The sequence below is a fragment of the Carassius carassius genome, chromosome 29, assembly GCF_963082965.1.
Source record: "Carassius carassius chromosome 29, fCarCar2.1, whole genome shotgun sequence".
Classification (NCBI taxonomy): domain Eukaryota; kingdom Metazoa; phylum Chordata; class Actinopteri; order Cypriniformes; family Cyprinidae; genus Carassius; species Carassius carassius.
The window spans coordinates 20,014,757-20,037,872 of record NC_081783.1 but is presented as its reverse complement, the minus strand read 5'-3'; the positions used below and the strand labels follow the sequence as shown (position 1 = coordinate 20,037,872).

Genomic DNA, 23,116 nt, shown 5'->3' with positions numbered 1-23,116 from the left:
TCAACTAAATTATCTTTAGAATGAAAAGGCCACTCCTTCTAAATTATAAACACCACCTGATAGCAATAGCAAGTAGCAAAGTATAGTTTCCACAGGCTGTGACGTAAACTAAAGTAGGTTATTATAATTAACTAAAACCATAAAAAACCTGTTACTTGAAATAAAATAGATTTGAATGGATATACAAAACAATATATTAAAAAACCTTAAGGTAGAAACTTCAAAACAACATTTTTATTTAGTTCACTTGACGTACTAAAATAAATACAACTAAAGCTTTAAATATATATATATATATATATATATATATATATATATATATATATATATATATATATATATATATATATATATACATACAGTACAGACCAAAAGTTTTGAAACATTACTATTTTTAATCAAATCAAATATATTAGACATCAAATATATTAGACAGCTGAACTGTTTCCAACACTGATAATAAATCAGAATATTAGAATGATTTCTAAATGATCATGTGATAGACTGGATGTTACATGTGACACTGAAGGCTGGAGTAATGATGCTGAAAATTCAGCTTTGCATCACAGGAATAATTTTTTTTTAAGTATATTCAAATAGAAAACTATTATTTTAAGTTATTATAATATTTCACAATATTACTGTTTTTTTCTGTATTTTTGATCAAATAAATGCAGGCTTGATGAGCAGAAGAAACTTCTTTCAAAAACATTAAAAATAGTAATGTTTCCAAACTTTTGGTCTGTACTGTATATATAAAGAAAAAAACGAAAAATGATAATAATAATAATAATAATAATAAAAAGACAACAACAAAACTAATTCAATATATTAACAATATTAATATATGACAAATATAAATAATATACAAATATAATAATATGATACTAAAACACCACAAAGCCCATTAACCTTTTAAAACAAACTGTCAATGTAAGTACTTCACAAAAAGTGGTTCAGATTAGATGTTCAATTAAGAAAAGTGGTTCATTTAGACACAAATGATCCAATTATGTTGACAAGAGAAGGCCAGAGACCATGAAAGAGGTGAATCATAGGTAGAGAAACCTGTGCATGTTTGTGTGTGTGTGTGTCATGAAGTAAGAGTGAATTTGGGTCACAGGAGCTTCCTGTATTTCCTGATGTGTAAGTACAGCAGGCCGTTTCTCTGCACTGGAACTACATCATATGTTCTCCATTCATCACCAAGCCATCAGCTGAGCCTTGAGCCACACAAAATGTTGAGAATACACACACACACACACCTAGCAGTAGACTTCTCTAACCCAAACACATAAACACGCAAATGCTAATTCTTGAAATGTGAAACTATATCCCGTAATAGAAAACAGCAGTCATGGTTCAGGTAGCAAAAATGGCAATTTAATTTGCATAACATAACATGTGAAACTTTAAAACAAACCTGCTATGAAACCTGCTTTTGAAGATAAACAGTGGCATTTCCCTCTCTACATGCCACAAGTCACTGTATTTCAACTTTTAAAAAAAATCATGTTTAATTGCCAAAATTGCCAGTTTTTATGTAGTATATTATTTTTTGATTACTTCAAAATGTATTTTTCTTGTTTTTTTGTCATTGATTTTCAAATATCTATTTTTTTTACTTCAAATCAAAGATTGCAATACTTCCATTGTGTTATATTGTTGTATTATACTTTACTAACCATGAAAAATAGCATTGTTTTTTTAGATGAATGTACAGTTTCATTTGATTTACTCTTAAAATCAAACATATTTGATTTAGTCATTTTAAATAGATAAAGTAAATGGATTTAAATAATGCCAGTATCTTTCAACCCTAATTTATCCACGAACCATGACTCAATACTTCATGTTGAATATAATGTAAGTTCACATTAATAATAAAATATACCTATTTAATAAAGATTCACAGTTGTGTCCCTACACTTTGTTTTATAAGAAAGCTTGCTGTTAGTAGATATCAACCTTAAAATAAAATGATAATAAAACAAATAAGTATGTTAAAGTTTAAAAGATAAATGTAAAATAATGTCTTGGTATTATGCATCAAGTTCTGTAGCCTGTTTTGTCTCTAGATTCAGCATGTACACAACATCACACACACACACACACACACACACACACACACACACACACACACACACACACACACACACCACTAAATAATCATGTTCCTTATTCTCTACACTTCCTACACTACATAATCATGTTCCTTATTCTCTACACTTCCTCCTGACACAATACATAATACATAATCCTCTGTCTAGTACATTTGGCTGTGGCGTGCGCGCGCACATGGTCGTGTGAGCACATAATTACAATCCACTGCCCATGTAAATGCATGCAAAATAAAGCTATATTACAGGAATAGAGCATAAAATCTAGCGCAGTGTTTACGGTGTTCCCAAGCGCTCAAAAAACAGAGAAGGCGAGGGAGAGAAAAAGAAGAGGGTGCCTGTGCCACACCTCACTCATTCAGAAACAGCAGTGGTTCCTCTGCCACTGGAAGACATAATCACATGGTCTACGAGATTTACAACTCCAGGGTAAATCCTAGTTTATTTCCAAAACATATGTGCAGTCTGAGACAAATATAGTCCAGACGCAACGCAAAAGCCACAGTGCGTGCAAGAGCAGCGTCGCGTCAAGAGCGCGTCTCCAAAATAACCAGCGCTCACTGAACAATAGTAGACACGAGCGCTTGTCCGAGTCATTAACGCGAATCGATTCTGTTTGACTGTTCGTTCATTGAAAACGATTCAGTGACAGGATTTAAAATAGTTTTATATTAAGCGTAACAGAGCTGCTTGCGTTTTTACGTTTATCTCGGTAAGCAACGTGCTGTTTATTCAAGCTCAAGTCTGATCGTTAAAAATACAAATGTGACAGCTATTTTGTAATATAGCCATAGTTCGCCTAAAATCTGACATACAAACAAGAAAACGCTAATTTGGTGTCTTGTGGCTTTTACGTACTATAGTCATAATTCATTAAGATCACCTATTTATCATGCTATCGGATAACTAGATTCGCTTCAGACCAATTCATTACAAGGAACCGATTCAAACGAATGATTCGTATACGAATCACTACAACGCACTCCCATACACACAACCCCTAATCTGCGTTAAGAAATCATGATTAGACTAGTATGACAATCAGACTTAAAAGCAGATTCAATTATTATTTTGAACAATTAATAAATATTTTTCACGTCCGACGCGAAACCCAAAATGCTCCGCTCAGACTGGCTTGTATTTTCTCGATCCAATGTGTTGAACAGATTTTTTTTTCAAATCCATTTCATGCCATTTCATTTGAGAAATAAGTCGTCATGTGTGGTAATGTAGTAAGCATAGAACAAATGTTGAATCTTCTATCGGTTTCTCTGTTGAATCTTAATCCGATTTTAATCTCGCTCTCCGTCCGTCCGAACAGCAGTGAGCGCACAATAGAAAATTAATCCAAACCCTAAAAATAACAACCCTTGATCCTTTAAACATACTCCACAAACACATGTCGAGTGAATGAACATGCAGAAGAACAACAGAGATAGCTGCACCCACCTCGTGGTTTGAAAGGACACCGGTCCGGTCCGGGGCTGTGGACCGGTGCGGTCCGGCGATGGAGAGCCAGCACGGGATGGAGGGAACAGGACCCGGCTGATACAGACGGGACACACAGGTGTGGGATGATGTTTGGGCTGTGTGTCGGTGCTGGATGCTGTCAGGGTAGGGACCAGTTTAATCCTCCATCTGAACGCAGCTTGAGCCTCTCTTCGGCCACTGACTCCACCCCTCCCTCATCCCTTTCCAGCGAGGTCCGATTCGCGAAGGAATCTCTGATTTGAAATGGTTCTTTGTTTTGATTCAGTTGAACCGATTCGCAACGCGTTTGTAAATCGCAACTGTTATAAGAGAACATTTCACAATTTGTGACTAAGTCGAAAATACAGTTAAAACAGCAATATTTAATAAGAAATATAGAAAATTTAATTAATAAATTACATAATTTGCAATCGAATTGAATTACACAAAGAAACTAACAGCACTTTCAAGTAAATTAATATGCCTATTTATGTATTTTATTTTTTAACTTTTTAATTTCAGGATCCACCAACGAAGAAAATTGCATGAACCTAATAGTGTCCAATATGTATATACAGAGATGCAGACAAACAAACAAATCCGAAAAATGTAAACAAATAACATAACGAAAATTAACCATGGTTTTATTATGAAAAAAAACCTTGGTTACTGTAGTTGAACCATGGTAAACACAAATGATGGTATTTGTAGTAAAACTATGGTTTATACAAATGGTATAATCAATTAGCCAAAAAAAACAATTATATATCCTACACATTACACTTTAAATACAATAAATTGAGTTAAAAAAAGTGCACACTTTGATCTGTCAGAGAGATAGCAGGAACTAGGAGTGCATAAACAGTTTAGTAGCCTACATTCAGAAAAATAAAAGTATGCACTGGTGATCTCAGCAACAGAAAAAGGCCTGGATATTCACAAAGGACAACAGTGGTGGATGATCGGAGAAACCTCTTAATGGTAAAGAAAAACCCTTTCACAACATCCAGCCAAGAGAAGAACACACTCCAGGAGGTAGACGTGTCACTGTCAGAGTCTACAATCAAGAGAAGATTCATGAGAGCAAATACAGAGGGTTCACCACAAGGTGCAAACAAGGCCTGAATAGACTTCTAAAAACATCTAAAAAAGCCAGACCACAGACACATTCTTTGGACGGCTGAAAGATGACAGGAAGAAAAACTATGGACAAGGCTTTGAACAACTCATGACTTAAACTTTAAAGCATTCAGCATCATCTGTGAAACATGGTGGAGCAGTGTGATGGCATGAGCATGCATGGCTTCCAGTGGAACTGGTTTACTGGTGTTGAAGTGACAAAAGACAGAAGCAGCCGGATGAATTCTGAAGTGTACAGGGACTCTCTTCCCAGATTCAGTCAAATGCAGCAGTCAATCTTCAGATCTCAACCTGACTGAGGATACATTTCAGCCGCTGAAGACAAACTAAAGGCAGAAAGACCCACAAACAAACAACAACTGAAGTCAGCTGCAGTTCAGGCCTGGCAAAACATCACAAAAGAGGAAACCCAGTCTTTGATGTCCATGCGTTCCAGATTTAAGGCAGTTATTGCCTGCAAAGGATTCGCAACAAAATATTAAAAATGAACATTTTATTTATGATTATATTTATTTGTCCAATTACATTCAAGCCCCTGAAAATGGGGGCACTGTGTATAAAAATGTTTGTAATTCCTAAGCATTTTATGTTTTTGTTCAACCCTTTAAATTAAAGCTTAAAGTCAGCACTACAATTTCATCTGGATTGTAGTGGCGGACAGAGCCGAAAATATGAGAAAGTCATTGTCCAAATATATAACTGTATGTAAAACAATTCTGTCAAGACAACATAAATGCATATTTACTTAATCACACATAAAGACGAAGAGAGAGATAAAAAAAAGAAAAGAAAAACGTCCCGACGCTGTTTCTTAAACATTTCACAGTGTGGTCTCAAACGAATGGACGGAAGCATTTTTGAACCGCTTGAAACGAACTGTCCGAACGAACCGATTCGCCAAAATGAATCGGACTTCTGCACGCTATCATCCCCCAATCCTCCACGCCTTCTGTTCTTCTCTCTCTCACCCGTCTGTCTCCCTGGGGTCCTCCTGCAAGGTCAGGCATGGTAGAAAAGAAGCAAATTAAACGACCGTAGGGAAAATTCGACAAAAATATAAAATATAGATAGATAGATAGATAGATAGATAGATAGATAGATAGATAGATAGATGTTTGCACTATTGTTATTATTTTACCTAGAAATGTACAGTTTGTCATATCAATGAAACATACATTTTGATAAAAAATGTCTCCTTTAATAAACAACAATGTCAGTACAATACGAAATACTAATGTTTCTTAATTCACATATTTTCTAATTTAAACGATATCCAACATGCTTATTATAATTTCTTTCATACTGTACATTGCTTATTTCATATTAAAGAAAAGCCTCGTCGGTCTCCATATATGGGCAGGTGCTACAACCCGGAAGTGTGTCGTCAGCGCATATGACCGGAACTCGATCACATGATCAGTGTTTTCGAAGAAAACTTGTATCCATTCCATTCACCTGGACGCGGCTGAGATCCTGCGCTCTATCACTGTAAGTAAAAGATTTTATTACCCATCATATATCCATAACCATTATTCGACAAGTAACAACACTTAAAAACGCAACTGGTTGTAAATAAAGCTAGAGGATTTGATGTCATTAATATAAGTTCAAAAGCAAACGTTTTATATTGCCATGATGATTATACACTGTCGATGTTATTCGATCATATTTATTAAAGCAATGTGCATCTTGGTTGTTTTACTCCTCAATGGACAGGGCTTTGCTCGGTCATCAGAATTGGTCAGTGTTGGTCAATCCAGTATTGATCTGTCTTTATTTCTAGAGTCTTAAGGTTGCAGTGACCTGTTATCTGTGAGAAGTCATGAGACTTGTGATTCTGGACGACTATGATCTGGCCAGCGAATGGGCTGCAAAGTACATTCGCAACCGGATCATCCAGTTCAAACCCACCGCTGACCACTACTTCACTTTAGGACTCCCAACAGGTGAACTAAAAGTTACCAAACATTTCCCAATGTACAAAACCCAGGATCTTTCTTGTCGAATATCCTATTTCTCTCAGAAATTTATCACAATCTGTAAATTCAATATATCAGGAAGATTTTGATTTTAATGTAATTAGATTTTTTGCAGGTAGCACACCCCTCGGCTGCTATAGAAAGCTGATCGAATACCACAAGAATGGAGACCTGTCCTTCAAATACGCGAAGACCTTTAACATGGATGAGTATGTGGGTAAGTGAACTGCACAGACCGCTTCTCACAAAAGTGCTGAATACGCAAGATCTCCACAAACTCTCTCAAAACACTGCAGAATTAGAGCTGCCAATGCAGCAAATCAACGCATGGATAACGCATAAATGGCCCTTCATCCTCATCCCTTTCTAGTCTAGTTCAGAAAACATTTAATAAACATTATAGTTGCACTGTGACATTTTCACGACTTTAAAAAGCATGTTTTCCATCAAACTCTCATCGTAATGAATCTAGTTGGCTTATTTCCATTATTCTCAGTGATGATTCTCATTAATTGAATGCAAGTTCAGAAAAGAATGAAATCATTTAAAGCAGCATCATAATTTCTTTCTAAATTTGTCTTCCTCTTCAGGTCTGCCCAGGGATCATCCCGAGAGCTATCACTCCTACATGTGGAATAACTTCTTTAAGCACATCGACATCGAGCCCCAGAACACTCATATACTGGACGGCAACGCCAGCGACCTGCAGGCCGAGTGTGAAGCCTTTGAGCAGCAGATTACTGCTGCTGGTGGAATTGAGCTGTTTGTGGGAGGTGCATTCAATAATTCAGATCCCAATAAATTGGTATTTCAGACACAGATCAAGCGAGAGACACCAGAAACAGTGCTTTGTGATGCATATCTTAATCTGCACTCACAAAACTGTTAAACTGCTGCAATAACAAATGCTTTTTGTTAGTAATGCTTGTATGGTGATTGCACATTCAACTCCAAAACCAAAGGTCAGTTTGTTGGCCACTGAATTGATTCTTAAGCTTGCTGTAGCAATAATTAATAGAATTTGTTTCAGTTTCATTGTAGTATTATTTATATACGATTTATATCGAATTAGCATTTATTTTAATATTTTTAACTTTGTTTTACCTATAAATGTAAAAAATATTTTTATTTAGCTTTATTTTTTTTATTTTTTATCTAATATTTATATTTTATTTGATTGCAGATTTATTTCAATGAATATAATCAATTTTTTTATGGTTTTAGTTGATCATTAACAAATCTGGTTTAAATGATATAGGCTTTAGACTGTTAGTTTCATGACGAAAACATACACAGTAGATTGATAATGTTTATTAATCTACTGAGGTAAATCTAAAAAAAATGAATTGTCAAAAGTAAATTACGATTTTTTACTTTGTTTTTATGATAAATTAGCACATTTCGACTCTAATGCCCGTTTTCACTCATTTGCAGTACTTCATACCCAACTACTATTATATTCAGAATCATTGCATATTTTCATCCATTCATCTGTTATTAATCTTTCTCCATTTTGTATCTCTTGTTTTTTTAGGCATTGGTCCGGATGGGCACATCGCCTTTAATGAGCCCGGCTCCAGTCTTGTGTCCAGGACCAGAGTGAAGACCCTGGCCAAAGACACCATAGTAGCCAATGCTCGTTTCTTTGGGAACGATCTTTCCAAAGTGCCCACCATGACTCTCACTGTTGGAGTAGGAACAGTGATGGACGCCAGAGAGGTAAATATAAAGAATACAGGAAATTCACATATTAAGGAGGAGACCATTCAGCTGAAAGAGAGAAACCTGGCATATAAACCATAAAAGTCAGACTATTAATAAAGCTCAGAAAGGAAAACAAAGTGATCAGCTGCAAAGTTTAAAGCACCTTAAAAAGAAAGAAATTCTATTTTCAGTGAATAAAATGGGAATGTGTTTGGCATCAATTTAATGTCACAATGCAAACATTTTACTTACCACATCAATATAAAGTCTTAATGCTTTAAAATGTAAGACTTTACATGAATCTGAATGTATAATGGACACAACATCTTTTGTCCTTTATTTCAAAAGCATCCTTTGTGATATCAGTGTCTTCCTTTTGTCCCAGTCAGACACACGTTTGTTTGGAGCATTTGTCATCTGCAACTAATAAATATAATTATCTTTTATATAGTAACAAATGTTCTCTTTGTTATAGCACTGAAATGAATAGGAGTCTGTGTCTCAATGTGAGACTGATTGTGCTGGAATTGTGAACAAGTACATAAACATACCTGAATACTTTAACAGACAGGATGCTGGGTAAAAAGTCCTTCAGGCCAACTGATTATCATCATCATCATCATATTATTATATCAGACAGCGTGCATCTCCTAAAACCTCTTCAAGTCGCATTGTAGACCGCAAAAAATCACTTAATTAAATTATTATTACAGTAATGAAGCAATGCAGTTTCTTTTGTTTTAGGACCTGAGAATTTTTTTGATTAGACATAGACATTGGCTTCTTACTCTAAAGTTTAACTAGTTTTCTGATGTATGTTTGCCTTCAGAACAACATGTGAACGCCACCATTCTGAATGTGGTGATTTTGAGACAATGCTGCCTTTTTGTCCTGGATTTGCAGGTCATGATTCTGATCACCGGGGCTCATAAGGCCTTTGCCCTGTATAAAGCCATCGAGGAAGGTGTGAACCACATGTGGACGGTATCTGCCTTCCAACAGCATCCACGAACCATTTTTATTTGCGATGAAGATGCGACACTGGAACTCAGGGTCAAAACTGTGAAGTATTTCAAAGGTACGTGATCCCGAGGGGCAAATCTTTGACTCACATAGACAGAAAGTTGGTCTTCGGTGGAAGCAGATTCTTTGAAGAACAAAAACCTGGTAAATTGACTAAATAGTTACGTATTAAAACAAGCGTTGAAAGGTAAGAAACATGTTCATTCATGATGGTTTAGTAAGTTTGCTCTTACACTAGAAAATTCGGTGTGAATTTGATTGGTGTTTACTGTTGTGACTTCATGAAATTCTTTACATTCTCATGGCCTCAGGTTTCATATGCATACTACTGTTCAAAAGTTGTTGTAAAAAAAAAAAAAAGATATTAATATTTGTATTCAGCAAGGATGCGTTAATATTTACAATGTTACAAAAATGGTTATATTATGCTCTTCCTTTGAACAATTGGTTTATCAAAAAATCTTGAACGTACAGTATTCCCACGAGAATAATAAGCAGCAGTTTTTTTTCAACATTGATGATAATAATAAAAAAACAAAAACACGCAAATCAGCATATTAGAATGACTTCTTAAAGATTGTGTGACACTGAAGACTGGAGAAATGATGTTAAAAATTCAGTTGTGCATCACAGAAATAAATTGCGTTTTAAAATATATTCAAATAGAAAACATTTTAAATTGTAAAAATATTTGACAATATTGCTGCTTTTACTGTATTTTTCATCAAATAAATGCAGCCTTGCTGAAAATAAGAGATGCCTTTTAAAAACAATAAAAAAATCTTAACAGCCACACAATTTTAGCCATCCCTATTCCCTCTGAGGAACCCAGTAGAGCAGCTGTGTGTTTGCTTTTCATCGTTTTTCATGATCTCATCTTGGTTTTAGTGGTTGGCCCGTCTCAAGGTCAATATCTGTGTAAAGACTGCAGGTTTTAAGATCTAAACCCGTCTGGAATGTCCATCACAAGTGCTTTTCTCAGAAACACGATCTGTCCGGTCTTAAGGGCTTTGGTCTCTCCTGGGGGTTTAATATTTTTGGCTGGGCTGGATTTCCTAAACATATTGATGGATCTTCTTTCTTGCAGGGCTGATGCACGTCCACAATCAGCTAGTTGAGCCGATGCTCAGCATGAAGGACTACATTGACTGAACACGCCAGACGGGACATCTGGAAAAACGGCCTCAAAATCGAATCAAGTGTGATTGAGTGGAAACTGGTCTCAGGGACCACAGCAGTTCTGAATGGTCATAAAGTGTAACTGGTAGATGTTGTACAAAACAACTCTGCTTTCCTATGGTGCCATGTTCACACACTCCTACTAAATCTCTGTATTAGTCTTTATAATTCACTTTCAAACTACTTTACCCCCAGTATTAACAAGAAAAGATAATGTTTTAGGGAAATTATACTAAGAAACACTCTTACTTTAACCCTTTCAGCTGATGTTTGCCGTTTTAGATAACACTAACACACTCCTTCACATCATTAATGAAAGAAAACATCTGTTACAACCCATTCTGAGTAAGTGAATATATCAGTTCTTCTGTACTGTAGTTACATCAGGAATTACTGTTTCCACTGATGGGCAGTTTTTTATTAGCACATTGTAACCCACAGTTGACTTGAATGTGGATTTTTTTACTACAAGGCAAATTTAAATTGTTTTTTGGGGAATATTTTTGTTTAGATGTTACATAAATAGTTTTCCCTAAATTCTCCAAATTTAGGATTTCTTCCTATACATATGAAACCTCCAGGGGTTATGATACCCTATTATTTGAAGTGTCTTATATGCTGATAAACACAAGTTAACAGGAAGCTGATCTGTGATCAGAATTTCCTACTAAGCACATGTCATTTTATACAATTTCAATTGACATTTTCTTGCCTTTGAATGAATCCAGGTTACTTGCAGCATGTAAAACCAGTGGGAAATTCTGGAAAAGTTTATTTCATGTTTGCTTATTCATATATTGAAAAGACTTCTATTGGCACATCTGAGTAGAGAAGTGTGTGAATGTTTTTGAATTAACTAATTTTACAAATGATGTGTAGTACCCATGTGTTCTCTTTAGTTACTGTTCTTTGTGATATACAGGCTGTTTCATTTCTGAAAACTAGAGTAGAAAACACAAGTCTGGACATTTCCCTTGTATTATAAAACACATTTTTGTTTCATTTCACAATGATTTTCTTTGCTTTCTGAATAAGTCTGTGTTGAGTTTTTGGTGTTTCAAAATAACAGTTGTCACTTGGCTTCTGTGAACAGTAAAGCCCGCATTTATTTGATCGACTGGCCATCTCAATCATTTGAACAATGCAAACATCACGGCCCCTGAGGCAGCTAGCTAGCTGTGCTTTGAACAAAATTTGTGCAGCACCAAATTACGGTTATTATTCAAACTCTTCTTCTTTTACTTTCTGAAAAGCCAGCAGTTTGAAAGGTGATGTGCTTAATTTCAACAGTATAAAAACAGGGTTAATTATCTATATGCACAGTAAAAAACCTTATATTTTTAATTATGGGTTGAAACAAGACATTGACATGCAATAGTCTTGTCAGAATCGCCCGATTTCTGCTTATAGTTGCAAACACTCAAAAATGTTTCAGAAAATGTCCCAGACTGCTTTCAGCCTTACATCCACTGCAACCTCTGCAGCGTGATGGAAATGAAATAAATGTGTTTGAAGGAAAACAGCGCTGCCAAGTACTTCTGCATCCACTCAGTCTAAACGTTTCCAATGAAAACCCTTAGCTTGCAGTCTCTAAATCCGCTCCTGAGAGAACTGCGATGTTGTTTCAGCATGATGAAGATGAATTCATCAAACCTGCTTTAAGTTCCCAGAACAACTTCACTTAGTTATATGAACTTTAATAGCATTTCTAAATCAATCATCATACTGTACATTGGCATGTTCCCCTTCACAAATCAACCTCAGGCTTTGATGTCTGCTATGATAATGTTCCTGAGGGAACTACTTCCGTTTAAGAACGTTGATGAAAGCGTCTTTTGGGACGTCAATGTTGCCAATGCGGCGCATTTTCTTCTTTCCCTCAGCCTGCTTCTTTAGCAGCTTCATTTTTCGTGTAATGTCACCACCGTACTAGGAAAGACAGATGTGACCAAGAATCAGCAGCTAATTAAAAAGGTAGAAGAAACATTTTTCAGTATGAGAAGAGGTACTCACACATTTTGCGAGAACATTCTTTCGATATGCTTTTATTCTAAAAGAGAAAAACAAAGATAAGGAATATTAAAGGAGTAGTTTATGCAAAAATGGACCCTCAGGCCAATCATAATGCAGATTTTTGTTTCTTCTTCAAAACAGATTTGAAGAAATTTAGCATTACATGACTTGCTAACCGATGGATACTCTGCAGTGAATGGGTGCCGTCGATTGAGAGCCCAAACAGCTGATAAAAAAAATCACAATAATCAACACAACCACAGTCCATCATTTATCTTCTTTTGAAGTATGCATATTTGTAAGAAATCCATTTTTAATGTGTTAAATCCACTTTTGAACCATCTCTTCTGATCAAAATAAAGTGCATAGTCCATAATCACGTGTCCTCCAGTGAAAAAGTTAATCAAAATCTACCAACATTTTTGTTTAGAACTGTTTTGGACTGTTTATGCATATAAAAAGTGCTCGATCTGTGCAGATTTCTCTCCTGATTCAGACAAGGTAGCTTTTTCACTTGAGAAAGCAGTATTTTGGACTTATATTTTAGATGCAAAGGTTTGAAGATTAATAAACAGCTTTGAAAAAACGGATTTTTTTTTAACAAACACAAAACTTAACAAGATGTTAATTACTGCTGTTATTGTGATGTTTTTAGCAGCTGTTTGGACTCTCATGCTGACGGCACCCATTCACTGCAATGGATCCATTGGTGAGTATCCATTTAAAATGGATACTCACCAATGGACCCATTGCAGTGAATGGGTGATGTAATTTCTTCAAATCTGTTCTGATGAAGAAACAAACTCATATACATCTTGGATGGCCTGAGGGTGACATCATTTTAAGCAAATTTTCATTTTTGGGACAAATATTACTTTATGTTTAAAGTTATTATCTTAGTAACATGCACAATACTACACGTCCACACTTACGTTTCTCGAGCGATGATCTTGCTGCCGATGGCTGCTTGCACTGCGATCTCAAACATCTGTCTGGGGATGGACTCCTTCAGTCTCTCACATATGGCTTTACCTGCACTGTACGCTTTGTCTCTGAACACAAGGACCAATCAGAGCTTGTGTCATTTTTTTTTAGAAATCACATCACAAACATGGAAGATGATATTGAGACTTTAAGATCTTTATAGCCATATTCGCATTTTAAAGGGATTTGGGTATTTAATTGCCTTTAAATTATCAAATAACTTCTAAACACCTCTTGAAAAAATTTAACTGTATCATGAAAGATCAAGACTTGCTTATGAACAATAGTGGCGAGTTCTTCCACTGGCCGCCCATTGAGGAGGAAGTCCATCTTAATCAGATCAGCGGCCTCATAACCAGCATCCTCGTAATCAAAGCTATGGACAACAGGAAATCAAGCTCATCCAGAAACTGTGACATATCCAAATATCAAAACACAAATGATACCTCACTTATTTACAATTTTTTTCTAATGTTTCCGAACACATCTCACACTTTTATTTGTTTTGCCTCTGTATTGTTAGTACTGCATGGATTATGTATTGTGTATTTGTAAAGTGACCTAGAGTTGAGTTTCTGAAATGTGCTATATAAAAGTCTTATTAATAACATAAGCACTAATTAATTCTTTCACAACGAGCTCACCTGGCGTATCCTGATGACATGGATTTCAGCTGGTCGTAAAAGTCCATTACAATTTCATTTAGAGGGAAAATATACTTCATCATCACCCGATGGTCATCGATGTAGAACATATTCTTCTGAACGGCCCTGCGGCTCTTCAACAAGGCAGAGAATTGCATTGTAGGTCACTACAAATGCAAGACTCAAAATATGCATTCTCAGAAATTGGAATTCAAATAAATGCTACGTTTACACGACAAGAATGTAGTCATAAACGGAAAAGCTTTTCCCTTGCCCTTTTAAAAAGTTTCACGTATACAAAACAGCGTTTTTTAAAACGATACGTTTAATACGTTTAAACATATCTGCGAAAACGGCTGAAAATGCTGTATTACGTATGCCATGCCTGTAGTTGGCGATGTCACCTTGTTAGGTAACAGCACCTGTAGGGAAGTGACGATTATATGTTTATGATTATATTATTATATGTATATGATGCGTCTCCACTGTTGGTTGTAATATTGGTGAAGTAAATCCACACTTTGCTGAAGAACCGTTAGCAAACTCTTGAGCAGCAACAAAAAGTACTATGTACTCCGCTAGCTAAACGATAATGGTGCCGTTTTCAAAAACGTACACTTTGAAACCTGTTTTCAAAATATGCGTTTACAGTCCCCAAAACGCCATTGTCGTGTAAACGGCCCCCAAGTATTTGTCGCTGATGTTGTCACTTTGGTCTTTTTCTTCGACTTAGGAGAGACCAATATTATTACTTTGGTTTAGTTTTTACTTATATTGAGTAAACTAAACTAAACTAAACTGCAGGCAATGTGAAAGGTGATTGACCTAATCCCACCTGACACAGGGTCATGATCTTCCCAGTGAAGTCATCCGGAGCGATGATGGTTCCCATCACCATGGGTTCCAGATACTCCACGACCTGTGACTTATCAGGGAACTGAGCAGGATTGATGATGGTGATCACTTCTTCACCGTGTTCCTACAAATCAAAAACTGCTTATCGCTAACTGCTGTTCATTCATTCATTCATCCATTCATTTATGTTCGTTCATATAAATCTCTGCATACCATCTGCACACAGTTACAAGACTGAAGAAAAATTAGGTTGCATGTGCAAAACTCACAAGCACAATTTGTTGCTATATTGCTTCTAAGGTATTCTGGGTAGTTTTTAACACATTCTTATGCAATTTCTAAGATATACCTGCATGTTGCTATTCAGTTCCTAAGGTGTTTTTAGCATGTTTCTATGCAGTTGTTATGGTATATAGTATATACCATGTTGCTATATAGTTGCTAAGGTGTTCTGGTTGGTTTTTAGCACATTTTGTCAACGAGTCCTACCTTTATGAGTTTGGCAGATGCTAGCACAGCCTTGTAGGGTACAGTCGGAGCTGTTACTATGACAGATGCATTGTACTCCTGCTCTAAACGCTGGTTAAACACCTCCATATGCAGCAAGCCCAGAAATCCCAGCCTGAGACAAAGAAATTAACCTTTTTAAATATTTAAAAAGTGAAAGAATACAAGCTCGACCCAGCGACTGAACTTAAAACAACAGTTTAAGCTCACACTGATTTGTTTCTCTGTGTGTGTGTGTGTGTGTGTGTGTGTGTACCTCCATCCAGCTCCCAGAGCTAAACTGCTGTCCCTTTGAACCGTCACACTTGAGTCATTTAGCGTCAGTTTCTCCACGGCGCTGCGCAGGGCTGTGTATTCTGACTGGTCCATGGGATACATGCCTGAAAGTGTCACACAATTTGACATTTGCAGCACTGTAAACCTACCCCTTAAACTTTGGTTTACACAGTTTAGCACAAACATCAGGACGGTTTTAGGAACACACCTGCAAAGACCATGGCTTTAGCCGGTTTGAACCCTGGCAGCGGCTCCACAGGCTGTTTTTGGAGGTAAAGTGTGTCTCCAATCTGAGCCTCCTTCACTTCTTTCATCCCTGCGATCACGTAACCCACCTGCCCTGCATACCTGAGAGCAAAAATGTCAAAATGCAAAAGGTCAAAGGTTAAATTCGTGGAACTGAGACTGTCTGAAACAGTTAGTGTGTAATGTTGCTGTTTGAGCATGAACAATATCTGCAAAGTTATGAAGCTGAAAGTTCACCTGGGAACATGCAACAAAGGGGCAAGGTCATTTTGCGCTGCTTTAGAGAAGAGGAAGAGAAAACTAGGGGTGCACATCAAAATCCTCTTAAATTAGTATATTAATATTCTCTGGGTCTCAATCAGACTCAAATTGATAAGCAATATTGACGATGTCATTGTTTACAATACAACCGGAGCACATGCCACTGAGCTGATGGGCGGGACATTTAAACACGCACTAGAGGGGGTTTAGCCAATCACAACACACTGGACCAGCTAACCACTCTGAGCTCATTGCATATTTATGAGGGAGGGGCTTCATAAAAGCAGGAAATGATCAGTGCATTTAAAGGAGCAGTGTGGAATAAAGATAAATTATATGAAAAATAATGTGTTTTTTTTTAAACGAAGCATTAACACATTAGACTGCATCCCATAAACACAATCAAGCCTAGAAAAAAAAAACACCTTGATTCACGCCTTTAATATCACATTTTAAATCCTAAGTTTCAGTGCAATCTAAGAGTTTTGGACCCCTAAAAACAAAGTTCTTAAATTTGAAAACAAGACTTAATCAGGAACATATGAATCTTTATTTTTTTTTACTTTTAATTCATGTTTTTAGATGTTATTTATTATATTCACTGTTCTGTTTTTAAATCAAGAAACTCATTTTTAGGTTTAAAATTTTAATATCAGTGCAATTTCAGAGTTTTGGAATAAGAACAATTTTCTTACATTAATTGTATCCAACCAAAATAACCATCAAATAATTATAACATTTTATTTCATTAAATGTAAACAATTCTATAAAAAAATGCAAAAACACAACTGGAAGGTTACTTATAATAAAGAAATACATCTTTATACTGGAGTCTCTGGGTTGTAAAGGCTGAAAACTCTTTTCTTAAGATTACTGTGGTGCCTTTCAAATGGGTCTCTTCATAGAAAAACGTTTTAGTATTGAACTGTTTTATTTATCTGTGTTTTGTTTCCTCGTGACGAGTCGTGAGGTCTGTTTGTGCCTACAGCGTATGTGAGATTCTCACAGGGTTTCTGTTGGGTGTTCGTCGGGTCTCAGAAGGCCCAGCTCATTGACCTCATATGACTTCCCCAGGTGGGCAGAGACGATCTTGTCTCCTCTGGACACACGTCCACCAAACAGAGCGATGTTGGCCACTACTCCTCTGTAATGGTCGAAGGTGGAGTCAAAGACAAGGGCTTTAAATGGATCTTCCACTTTCGCTGTCGGACTGAAACAGAGAGGAAAAACTGATGATGTACAGAAATACATTTAAACAAACTCATTTCTCATGGGACTTTGTAAAGAATGAAATAACTTATTTCTACATTTGAAAACTGTCCCTCATGTACACTGCCAACAATGTATGTAAAAGGAAGAAGTTATGAAAGAAGCTATAAAAAACACATTATGGAGGAAATGTGAGATGATGAAGAATGTAGACGAGCGGGTTCATTGGAAAAACACATGATGACACGTGGTGATGTTGATTTACCAAAAAGAAACTTCCTGATTCATTCCCATCTTCATGCTCAAAGTTAGTTTGTAAATATTCACATGTAATGTAATTTTAACAGTACAGTAGCAAAAATTATTTCAATTCAAACGATAATTAAGTTGCCACAAAAATATTAAGCAGCTCAATGTTTCTTGAGCAGTAAATCAGAATGATTTCTGAAGGATCAGTTGAATAAAGACTGGAGTAGAGTAGAGATGCTGGAAAACATGTTTTGCATCACAGGAATAAATTGCACTATATGTTTAAATAGAAAAGTTATATTAAATTGTAATAATATTTCACAATATCACGGAGCATTAGACTTAAACAAATGACTGACCCAAAACCTTTAAATGTATTTAATGCATTACTGTTTACTGTTTGCAATTAATTTCACAATGCAATTTTATATTACAAAAACAGGCTCCATTACGTCAAATATATAATTTAACAAATATATAACAAAATGTTTTTGTCTTTTGTAGTGAATTCTTGTTCTGGTTTTGTGAGATGCAGTAACTAATACTGTTCTTGCTCTGATAACATCTGTCTCATAGAGCCTTCTGTTCTTCCGGACATCACACATCAGTTGATTCGAAATATTTTCTGCATGTCTCTCTATTGTGTGAACTGTAACGTATGATTCATTGTCGATGGCCTCTCCCCGTTCATAATCCTGTTTAGAAAGATGCAATCTGGGCTTTGGGGATCACTGTCCTCCTTTTGTCTGATACAATCTTATGAACGCAAACATGGTCGAATACAATCAATCAAAGCACACCCACACAGTATGTGCTGCTCTTACACTCTCACAGTGACCTCTTGTGGAGAAAAGTGAATCAGCTTATGATACTCACGGAGGAATCCTTTTCACCACTTCTTGGAGAACTTGGTCCACGTTTGTGCCCAATTTTGCAGAGATCTACAGAAAACAATCACAAGCCAAGGTAAAAATATAACTGGCATCTGTATAAAAAAACAAACAAACAAAAAACATGTTTAAATACAGCTCACCCTGATACACTCTTCCTTAGGAATATCAAAAACCTTTTCAATCTGTTTTTCAACTCGCTCTGGATCAGCATTTTTCAAATCAATCTGTCAATTAAACACACACACACACACACACACACACACACACACACACACACACACACACACACACACTAAAATGCCAAATGTAGACAATTCAGATGAGCAACAGTTAAAAAGTCTGAAAATAAATAAAACAATCAGTGACTATTAAAATGACTATTGACTCATTCCTAGATCAAATGTAATGATATATCATCAAGATGAATGTAATAATATAGCATAATAAGTTATGCAACAAGCTCAAAACATACTACAGAACTGTAATAAAGCATTTAGATGAAAGCCAATTAATAAAGGTCCACACAGTTGTATTTGGACTGATCACAAGATCAAAACAGTTCAGGTATTAAAAAAAAAAATGTTTTTCTTAAATCTTCTGCATTGTGTCCTGCCTCTGTACTCAACTTGAGCTGGATATAAAGACATTTTTATAATTTATTTAAAGCACTGGGATTGTTTTTAACTTGCATGTATAAAATGTTTACTGCATTTAAAGGAAAGATCATAAATTCAGTCTGTAATATCTACCTTGTTTATCACAGGGATGATTGTCAGTTGAGCCTCAAATGCCAGGTAGAAATTGGCAACTGTTTGCGCTTGAATTCCCTTTGAATTATAGAAACAAACTTGCAATTGGTTATTGTTCTTTTAATGCAATTATGAAAGACTAAAGTTTTTAGTAATGATAAGAGTATTTATGCTGTAATGTTTGAGCTGTTTTTAAGTACAACTATTAAAAATTATTTTCTTTATTGAAAAAGCTAATGTAAATATGAGATAAAACTTAAACAATAAACTTAAAAATTAGAAGTGTCACAATGGTGACAGAAACTGAAATAAAATAAGCACAACTTTAATGTGAGAGAGCATGAAAATTACTAAAAGGATATATATAAAAAAATATATATAGAAAAAGCTTCGAACACTTGCAAAAAATAATGAAAAAGAAAAAAAACATGCCAAAATTACTAAAACTTAAGCTAAAATAAAATAAAAACTGAACATATATTAAAAACATTTAAAATATTAATAAATACTATATTAGTATATAAATAATACAAAAAAATAACATTGGTATGTGCATAAAAACAAACGGTAGCAGGTTTAGAATAAAAAACGAAAGACCCTTTAACTCTGTTAATACTCATTTAATAAGCAGAATGTGTCATTTATAAAATGATTCACCTGATTTGCATCTACAATGAGCAGAACTCCTTGGCAAGCGGATATGGAACGTGAAACTTCATAGCTGAAATCAACATGGCCCTAAAAATAAAATATTGCAATCTCTCAAATTATAGTAAATAATAGACATTAGTAGACTAACAGTAATGTTATTATCCTCACAGGTGTGTCGATGAGATTGAGCAGATATGTCTGTCCATCACGCTGGTAAAAGAGAGACGCAGTCTGAGCTTTAACAGTGATTCCTCGTTCTCTCTCCACCTGCAGTTTATCCAGCACCTGCTTGTTACTCGCTGTCTTTGCAATGGCACCTGCTCATACACAAAAACAAACAACAAAAAAATAAAAACAACGAAATAAAGAGATTACGAGCAACAATTTTTTTAAACTCACATAATCCACAGGAAAGAGAAATAGAGAATCACCGGTGATCTCCAGAAGTCTGTCAGCTAGAGTGCTCTTGCCATGATCAATATGAGCAATAATGCTGAAATTTCGAATCCTCTCCACTGGAAATTTTGACATGTCGAGACTCTCCTGAAAAAGCAAATGACTCAGATTTAGTATCCATCTTCAACAAGCACATCAACTATTATAAGACCATTATTATCTATAAAAATCAGAGAATGAATAACTGTGTAAATTAATCCACCAAAATGCCATAGTCACTACTGTAAAATCACATTAGGTTAATATATAGGTTATATAGTATTTTGCTTACAGCCAAAACAAGTCAAAGCATTAGAATTGACCTTCACAGATGCATTAGAGCTGACTTCTCTGACAGAACTGATGTTCCAGCAGGAGCCTTTCATCCATCTGTGTCTGATCACTGTACATGTGCTCATGCAGCCCTGAGATCTGTGTTTAACGCGGCAGATTTTAATATCAGGAACGCGTTTGATAAAGGGCAGAAAGAACCCGTGGGATCTAAACACAGACATCGTCTTTATCAGCTCACTAACATGTTATTACTGAATAAAGAAAGATTACTGTATACGCTTCAAACTGTATATCGAACATATCTTCCCCTCGAAAAAAAAAAGATTTGAGGATTAATATCCTTATTGAAAGCAGTGTTTAGTCAAGTCTTCACTAGGCTGTGTTCTCCAGTGTGACAGCTACTGTGAGCCGCCATGTTGGCTGGAACGTCATCAAGCGTTATCGTCGGAGCAAGAACTTGGAATTATGGGAAATGCAGTTCACTGCCAGTGCATTTTATTCTGAAAGCTACACTCAAATGTTCCAGGAATGTTAGAATGTTAACATGTCCAGTTTTCTTATCGTGTTTAGAACATTATTTAAACGTTATTTCGTTTCTAGCATGTTTCGTACAATGTTGTACTAACTTTTTTAAAAGCCTACCCAAAATAAAAGGTTGTTTGATTGTGTTTTTTTAATAGGCCTATACTAAAACGTAAAAAAAATCAATTTTAAATTAGAACATTAGAACATAAATTATATGAATTAGAACATTATTCAACATATAAATTAGAACATTATTTATAGGAGACTAAAGTGTTATAGGCTACTATTTTTGTTTTCATCCAGAATGTTATTGTAATGCCATTATTATTATTTTTTATATTCCAAGAAGAATGGAATATAAATATATATATATATATCTCTTAACATCATGAAAACATTCATCAAGTAAAAATATAATAAAGAGTTTCTGAGAATGTTGACCTCAGAATGTTTTCTCTCATTGTTATAAGAACATATGTCAAATATAAGAACATTCCATTAACGTTACTTAAGACTGTTTTGTCCTAACATTTATATCACATTTATACATTAAGATATATGCCAGTAAAAACTAAATTTAATAATAATAATAAAAATAATAATAAACAGGAAAAGATAATTTATTTAAAAAAATGTGGTTTGAAAAGTGATATATACCTGTGTGTGCAAAATGATAAAATAATAAATTAGCTCTTCTGATGTCATTCCAAAATTCTCTCACTACTTCATGAAATAAAATTGGATTCAGTTTTATTTTATTTGATTTGTGGAAGAAAACTCAAACAAGTACTTACAATTTTCTGATTGATAAAACGGCAGCTTGAATTCCATTAGAATATATTAGAATAGAATAAAATGGAATAGAATAGATTTTGATTAGATACCATATTAAATTTACTTACACTGTATAAATGTCTTATATATATATATATATATATATATATATATATATATATATATATATAATTAAATATAAATATATATTTAATCATTAAATAAATATAAATACATCTATCTATCTATCTATCTATCTATCTATCTATCTATCTATCTATCTATCTATCTATCTATCTATCTATCTATCTATATAAAATGTTCATTAAGTGTAGTTGCTCTTGTTTCCCACAAGGTGTCACCGTAAACACAATGTATTATGCAGCTGGAATAAGTGGGAGGAAAATCATTACCATGGCAACATAACAGCCCACTCATAGTGAGTAGGTCCCTCTGAATATTGCTTCAGTAAGAAATCAAATGAGAGATGTTTTTCTGGTTCTGATGGCTGATGGCCACTGGTCGATGTTTATCACTGTCAGGCCTTTCTGTGGCTTTGAGTCTGCACTTGTCAGTTTCTCAACATCAAAGTAGACCAACTCTATTTTATGTCATGCTCAGATTCTGTTATGAAGGATATTTATAGAACACTACTCATGTTATCTTCGAAAAGTGTTTGCAGCTGTGAGCGTAGTAATGTGAAATTGCACTTTGGAGTGTTTACATGCGTGTGTGAATTAATCATGGAGTGTTTAATGTATGTATGAAGTAAGAACCATGCATTAAGCATTTAGCATGTTTATTTGGTGCGAGAGTATGCAGAACAATAAATAAACAGCATTTTAGATGCACTTTAAAAACACTGCTTGTTTTAGATATATTGTTTTGTCAAGTTTTACTCACCCTCATGTCGTTCCAAACCTACATGAGTTTCTT

General features: G+C 35.1%; 3 protein-coding genes across 3 annotated transcripts in view; 1 reads left to right on the top strand and 2 right to left on the bottom strand.

Moving 5' to 3' along the window:
* Nucleotides 1–3,801, bottom strand: part of LOC132109848 (uncharacterized) — a 36,471-nt gene extending 32,670 nt beyond the window's left edge. The window contains exon 1 of the mRNA XM_059516233.1: nt 3,570–3,801. The gene's annotated coding sequence lies outside the window, so the exon portion shown is untranslated. The remainder of the gene's footprint in view (nt 1–3,569) is intronic.
* Nucleotides 3,802–6,065: 2,264 nt separating this feature from the next.
* LOC132109846 (glucosamine-6-phosphate isomerase 2-like) lies at nt 6,066–11,681 on the top strand. The gene is made up of 7 exons (XM_059516230.1): nt 6,066–6,218; nt 6,514–6,676; nt 6,825–6,926; nt 7,300–7,482; nt 8,244–8,428; nt 9,317–9,491; nt 10,524–11,681. The coding sequence occupies exons 2-7, from the start codon at nt 6,553–6,555 to the stop codon at nt 10,586–10,588; spliced, it is 834 nt and encodes a 277-aa protein (XP_059372213.1). The 5' UTR covers nt 6,066–6,218; nt 6,514–6,552; the 3' UTR covers nt 10,589–11,681.
* Nucleotides 11,682–12,296: 615 nt separating this feature from the next.
* Nucleotides 12,297–21,228, bottom strand: guf1 (GTP binding elongation factor GUF1). Its single transcript, XM_059516231.1, has 17 exons — nt 20,911–21,228; nt 20,584–20,695; nt 20,321–20,469; nt 20,159–20,239; nt 19,502–19,579; nt 18,893–18,976; nt 18,736–18,800; nt 17,408–17,611; nt 16,103–16,242; nt 15,875–15,998; nt 15,601–15,733; nt 15,092–15,235; nt 14,257–14,390; nt 13,887–13,988; nt 13,561–13,680; nt 12,629–12,665; nt 12,297–12,544 (listed from the first exon to the last, which is right to left on the bottom strand). The coding sequence occupies exons 1-17, from the start codon at nt 21,100–21,102 to the stop codon at nt 12,416–12,418; spliced, it is 2,028 nt and encodes a 675-aa protein (XP_059372214.1). The 5' UTR covers nt 21,103–21,228; the 3' UTR covers nt 12,297–12,415.
* Nucleotides 21,229–23,116: the final 1,888 nt, after the last annotated feature.

Coding starts and splice junctions, on each gene's coding strand:
- LOC132109846 (XM_059516230.1), top strand. CDS start 6,553: ATGAGACTTGTGATTCTGGACGACTATGATCTGGCCAGCGAATGGGCT. Junction 6,927..7,299: donor TAACATGGATGAGTATGTGG/GTAAGTGAACTG, acceptor CTTCCTCTTCAG/GTCTGCCCAGGGATCATCCC. Junction 9,492..10,523: donor AACTGTGAAGTATTTCAAAG/GTACGTGATCCC, acceptor TCTTTCTTGCAG/GGCTGATGCACGTCCACAAT.
- guf1 (XM_059516231.1), bottom strand. CDS start 21,102: ATGTCTGTGTTTAGATCCCACGGGTTCTTTCTGCCCTTTATCAAACGC. Junction 20,470..20,583: donor CAGACTTCTGGAGATCACCG/GTGATTCTCTAT, acceptor GTGTATGAGCAG/GTGCCATTGCAAAGACAGCG. Junction 13,989..14,256: donor ATGTCATCAGGATACGCCAG/GTGAGCTCGTTG, acceptor TGTTGTCCATAG/CTTTGATTACGAGGATGCTG.